Below are 6,312 nucleotides of genomic sequence, written 5' to 3' on the forward strand. Positions count from 1 at the left end.
CAGCAAGGGTTGCATTAAATAAGCACAATATTTTTTACTGATTCATTTGGCTATATTCAATTCATACGCACGAAATGTAAACAAAAGCATTCGCTGTGAAAGTTGATGCATGTAGGCCATTCATATATAGCCTATAGGTAGCACTTCTTTCGATTTATCGAATCAGTTATTGTTTTCTTGCTCAAACTGTGATTAACACCTGTCAAACACAGACATTTCTCTCATAAAACAGGGATGTCGATTCGCACTGGACTAGTATTTTCAGAGGACCTTGGACTTTGCCAAAAAACACTAGGTTATTCTGGCTGGAATTATTACTCTCCTGCCATGTAAAAACGACTGAGATGGCAGATTCGGGCGGGACTAAAATTACAGATGTGGTGTTTTGTGCTCGTGCACATAATTACATTACCAGACCTCCCCAAGTAAAACGAATCCCGTCTGAATAGGGCTTTACTTACTGGTTCTCTAATGTCTGTGTTCTTTGTAGATAATCTTAGTTAAAACAGAGATAGGTTCATCTTCGGTCTCTAGATAAGATAAGCTCTAGATAAGCTTTACCCAGGTCTATGAATTGACACCCATAATCCATCCATCCACAGAAAGCCACCAGGCTTGACAAGCCTCGGTCAGAAGAAGTGAAAGTGACAGACCTTACAGATGCAGGCTTAAAACATGAGCTGTTGAAGCATGGAGTCAGTGTTGGACCCATAGTTGGTGAGTCTTCCTTATGTTTTACTCGGGGTGTGTCTTAAAATGGCGTCCTCTCCTTTCCTTGCTCCGCCACTTCATCTGCATTGATCTGAGAAGATAAGCTTTCACCTCATCAGTTCTTGTACATCTGTGCAGATTATCTGAATGAGACAAGGAGAGGAAGCCACTTTAGACTATTGAGATTAGAGGTTGACCGATTAGGATTTTTCACCACCGATACCGATTATTGGAGGACCAAAAAAGCCGATACCGATTAATCAGACGATTAAAAAAAATGTTAAAAAAATGTTTTATTTGTAATAATGACAATTACAACAATACTGAATGAACACTTATTTTAACTTAATATAATACATCAAAAAAAAAAAATTTAGCCTTAAATAAATAATGAAACATGTTCAATTTGGTTTAAATAATGCAAAAACAAAGTGTTGGAGAAGTAAAAGTGCAATATGTGCCATGTAAAAAAGCTAACGTTTCAGTTCCTTGCTCAGAACATGAGAACATATGAAAGTTGGTGGTTCCTTATAACATGAGACTTCAATATTTCCAGGTAAGAGGTTTTAGGTTGCAGTTAATATAGTATTTATAGGACTATTTCTCTCTATACCATTTGTATTTCATTGACCTTTGACTATTGGATGTTCTTATAGGCACTTTAGTATTGCCAGTGTAACAGTATAGCTTCCGTCCCTCTCCTCGCTCCTCCCTGGGCTTGAACCAGGAACACATCGACAACAGCCACACTTGAAGCAGCGTTACCCATCGCTCCACAAAAGCCGCGGCCCTTGCAAGGGGAATAACTACTCCAAGTCTCAGAGCGAGTGACGTTTGAAACGCTATTGGCGCGCACCCCGCTAACTAGCTAGCCATTTCACATTACACCAGCCATTAGGCTGATAGGCTTGAAGTCATAAACAGCGCTGTGCTTGCGAAGAGCTGCTGGCAAAACGCACAAAAGTGCTGTTTGAATGAATGCTTACGAGCCTGCTGCTGCCTACCATCGCTCAGTCAGACTGCTCTATCAAATATCAAATCGTAGACTTAATTATAACATAATAAAACACAGAAATACGAGCCTTTGGTCATTAATATGGTCGAATCCGGAAACTTATCATTTCGAAAACAAAACGTTTATTCTTTCAGTGAAATACGGAACCGTTCGGGTGGCATCCCTAAGTCTAAATATTCTTGTTACATTGTACAACCTTCGATGTTATGTCATAATCATGTAAAATTCTGGCAAATTAGTTCACAATGACCCAGGCGGCCCAAACTGTTGCATTTACCCTGACTCTGCGTGCAATGAACGCAAGAAAAGTAACACAATTTCACCTGGTTAATATTGCCTGCTAACCTGGATTTCTTTTAGCCAAATATGCAGGTTTAAAAATACATACTTCTGTGTATTGATTTTAAGAAAGGCATTGGTGTTAATGGTTAGGTACAGTCGTGCAACGATTGTGCTTTTTTCGCAAATGCGCTTTTGTTAAATCATCCCTCAGCGTTGCATCGATTATATGCCACGCAGGACACGCTAGATAAACTAGTAATATCATCAACCATGTGTAGTTAACTAGTGATTATGATTGATTGATTGTTTTTTATAAGATACGTTTAATGCTAGCTAGCAACTTACCTTGGCTTCAACTGCATTCGCGTAACAGGCAGGCTCCTCGTGGAGTGCAAGGAGAGGCAGGTGGTTAGAGCGTTGGACTAGTTAACTGTAAGGTTGAAAGATTGAATCCCAGAGCTGACAAGGTAAAAATCTGTCGTTCTGCCCCAGAACAAGGCAGTTAACCCACTGTTCCTAGGCCGTCATTGAAAATAAGAATGTGTTCTTAACTTACTCGCCTAGTTAAATAAAGGTGTAAAAAAAAGAAGCAAAATCGGCCATTCCGATTAATCGGTCGACCTCTAATTGAGATGCACCAACAGACTCAAACAGTCAGTGAGAGATCCTTGACTAAATGTAACCCCCTTCACTTCTAACTTGTTTCACCTTGTCTTCAGGCTGCACTCGCATTCTTTATGAGAAGAAGCAACTGGATACACCTGCCGCTGAGGCTACCCCTAGCCTATCCGAGACTGCCACAGTTACCGCTGCAGCAGTCAAGGCAGACGGCAACCAGAACGGCAACACACTCTCTGACCAGTACAGTGACAAGGAGGAAGGTGAGATGAGATATTATAACTGCACAAGAACCTGCACCATTAATTAAGCAGCACACTTATTCAGCGCATGTGACTAATACATTTTGATTTGATTTAATTCAGGGTTGGTTTCAATTTCAATTCAGGAAGTAGGCCTAAACTGAAAAGCAATGAGGAAATTGGAATTTCAGAAATGGAATGGATCCTTTTTTACTCCGTTTAGATGCCTTGATTCTCGCTGACTTGTGTTCGCTTTACCTCTGTCAGATGAGATTACAGCTGCTCCTGAACCAGAGCCAGCTGCTGTTGTGGAGAAGTCTGTGATGAGCAGAGGGAAGACTCCTGTCACCATCAGGACCAGCAGCAGACGGAGCAACAAGGTAAGCCTTTAAGTTCAAGTTGATTTAAGTAAATACAATGTAAAATCACACTCACCAGAGCTCTCACATTAAAACAGCATTCGTCTTCAACAGCAAGACAGTTCAGCACATGTGTAAATAATCTTATCTTGCACCCATAAACCTCAACCTCTCAATCATGTTGTCATTATCAATGTTCACAGGTGGTGGATGAGAGTCTAGCAACTGGTGACCAGACCCCTAAGAAGACGGGGAAGAATGTTGAGGAGATTCTCGCTAATGAGATCCTTTCACCCATAGGCATCAGGTAAGACCTTTTTAGGCCCTATCACTAGTATGTGGAACCTTTCACTTTTGGTCAAACTAAGACAGATCCCATATCCTGATCTTTTTTTATGTGTATGGCTCCAAGAACACAGGGGCACTTACCAGTAAAATCTTTACAGCAGTTGTTAAACATGACTTGTCAGAAATTACTTTGTCACATTATCTTCTAATCCTCCTCTCTCCCCAGCGCCACATGCAGGAGATCGATCCATGGTGCGGCTGGCCGACCGGTGAAACCCAGCAACTATTGGCTGAACAAGTCTCTCCTGGAGCGCTCCATCTACACAGAGTCTCACTCTGAGTGCAGCTCCCTGGGCTCAGAACGGGCCAGGCCAGGATTCCTCTCTGTCCTACTAAAGCTCATGGTGCTCATCACTGTAGCCGGTTCCATCTACATCGTCATCCAGCACCTTGATGCAGATCAGGTCCAGTCCGTCAAGGGTTTGATAAACGACGCCAAGGGTCACCTGTATAGCACGGTTGATAAGGTGGTAGATGCCGTGGTCGATAATGTGATTGTGCCTCTGGGCATCGGGGCCAGCAGCAGCCAAAGTGCAGGAGCTGAGGGTGGAGGCAAGTAAGCAATACACCTACTCCACCCTGCTCTCTTTTATTATAATTCTTTCTACTATTTTACCAGGCTGTCCAATTGAGGTCAAAAGACCCCCCTTCATCTGGTCACCAACCCCATCTTCATCTATTTATACATGGTTGACCATCTTGGAGGACTGACTGACATTTAATCTGGGCTGGTAGACTGTCTCACCCTGTCTCTTCCTTGTTCACTTCTCCTCGTCCCCGCTAAGGAGAGAAAGGAAGGGCATTCAACCTAACCAACATAAGCTTCTTGTAAAACAAACCAGCATTGTCTTGTCATGACAGTCTGAATAGACTAGTTTTTATTAAGTTGTTTTTAATCATAGTGTGAAGTGCATTTTGTGTATTCTTTGTGTGTATTTTTCACTTATGTGTGTAGATAGAACTCCCATGTGATATTGCGAGGACAGGTCACATACATGGTTGTAGTTTTTGAAGGACATGGTTGTAGTTTTCGGGGTGTCTGTTGTGCCAGGCACACTGTTAGAACTTGTATAGTGCCAGGGTTGAGGTCAATTCCATTTCAATTCCGGTCAATTCAGGAAGTAAACCAAATTCCAAAGGTTCCTCATAAAAAACTTTGGAGAGAATGAGAATTGGAGTGCACTTCCTGAATTGAAATGGAACTGACCCCAACCCTGCTACTGATTACGGAAATATCTACAAGTATTTCTGTATGGATTTTGAATATACACTGTAGTATTAATAATAGAGATATGTAGAATAATGTTTTTAAACTATGAATTGAATGGTGCTCAGGTCTATTCTAATTTGCTCTAAGTTAATTGGATCACTGCTGCGAGGAGTCATAATACTGTCCAATAGTGTTAAATAAGGTTTTGTCACTGAATGAGGAGAAACCCTTTTTCATGCTATAAACTATGAGTTTGATTGCTAAAACTATTAGTTGTCTTTAAACTGCTCGTGTAGAGCCATCAGTACATTGAAAAGCTGTTGGGGAGATGAACTGCAGTAAGTAAGCCTGGTCCCAGATCTGTATGAGCTATCTTGCCAACTCTCTTGGTCATTGTCAGGAGGAGTTGGCAAGACAGCAAAAGTAGATTTGTGACCTGTCTAGCAGTAAGTGGGCTGGTAGTTGAATGGCTCATCAGTCTGTGATGACCAAATCCCAGTATAGCTTTGTGTGAGTTTGTGTTTCATCTTTAGTGCTTTGCTGCTCTGAAGATTCAAGATCCTTCAGTCCTATCTAAAGGGCATGCTCACCATAGCAAAAAGTTTTGAAACAGGAAAACACAAGTGGGTAGTCCTTATTGGACAAATATTCTCTGATTCTGTGTTTTTTTTCCATGTGGTGCCGAATGAACACGACCTAGGACTGGCTGTCTTTATATTTAGTGCATCCACACAGCCCTTCTTAATGGTTCCATACATACTGCTACGGATCTTGGAAGAATTATATTTTTGCAAAATAAAGTTGAGCAAGTAAATGGCTCATAATCCTATTTTAAAGAGTCAAAAACTCAAATAGAGTTTGCCTCTTGTATACTTCATCTTGATAGCAGAGGTAATACTAATGGGGACAATAATTACCCGAGGAGACTAATGACAAAAGTGATAGCCACTTAACTTATGTTGACCAGTTACTGACATTCACTTGTAAAGAAGTTGACATGTTAGTCCACACTGTTTGAAAAAAAAGAAGAAAAAACGGTTATTTATTTTGTTCCGTATTTTTCAAATGTGAATTGTGAACTTTTTTATTATTTTATTGTAGAAAAATAAAGTATCATAGGTGAAAGTAGGATGTTGCTTTTTTTTAAAGTGCTATCCTAAATCTGAACCTCTTTGTTTACTTGTTACATGAGTGAATTGTCACGCCCTGGTCTTAGTATTTTGTGTTTTCTATATTTATTTGGTCAGGCCAGGGTGTGACATGGGTTTATTTTGTGTTGTGTTTATGTATGGGGTTTTTTCATAGGTTTTGGGATTGTGGCTTAGTGGGGTGTTCTAGCAAAGTCTATGGTTGCCTGAGGCGGTTCTCAATCAGAGGCAGGTGATTCTCGTTGTCTCTGATTGGGAACCATATTTAGGCAGCCATATTCTTTGAGTGTTTCGTGGGTGATTGTTCCTGTCTCTGTGTTAGTTGTCACCAGATAGGCTCAGTCACTTTGGTTTTTCTTTTTTCCTTGTTTTGGAAGAG

General features: G+C 40.8%; 1 protein-coding gene across 2 annotated transcripts in view; it reads left to right on the forward strand.

The window, feature by feature from the left end:
• Window positions 1-5,913, forward strand: part of LOC112252699 (lamina-associated polypeptide 2, isoforms beta/gamma) — a 104,946-nt gene extending 99,033 nt beyond the window's left edge. For both annotated transcript variants that reach the window (XM_024424170.2, XM_024424171.2), the window contains 5 exons: window positions 603-717; window positions 2,728-2,889; window positions 3,136-3,248; window positions 3,431-3,534; window positions 3,742-5,913. In XM_024424170.2, coding sequence (XP_024279938.1) covers window positions 603-717; window positions 2,728-2,889; window positions 3,136-3,248; window positions 3,431-3,534; window positions 3,742-4,135 — 888 coding nt within the window. In that variant the 3' untranslated portion in view covers window positions 4,136-5,913. The remainder of the gene's footprint in view (window positions 1-602; window positions 718-2,727; window positions 2,890-3,135; window positions 3,249-3,430; window positions 3,535-3,741) is intronic.
• The last annotated feature ends 399 nt before the right edge of the window (window positions 5,914-6,312 follow it).

The sequence above is a fragment of the Oncorhynchus tshawytscha genome, linkage group LG06 (genome assembly GCF_018296145.1).
Source record: "Oncorhynchus tshawytscha isolate Ot180627B linkage group LG06, Otsh_v2.0, whole genome shotgun sequence".
Classification (NCBI taxonomy): Eukaryota; Metazoa; Chordata; class Actinopteri; order Salmoniformes; family Salmonidae; genus Oncorhynchus; species Oncorhynchus tshawytscha.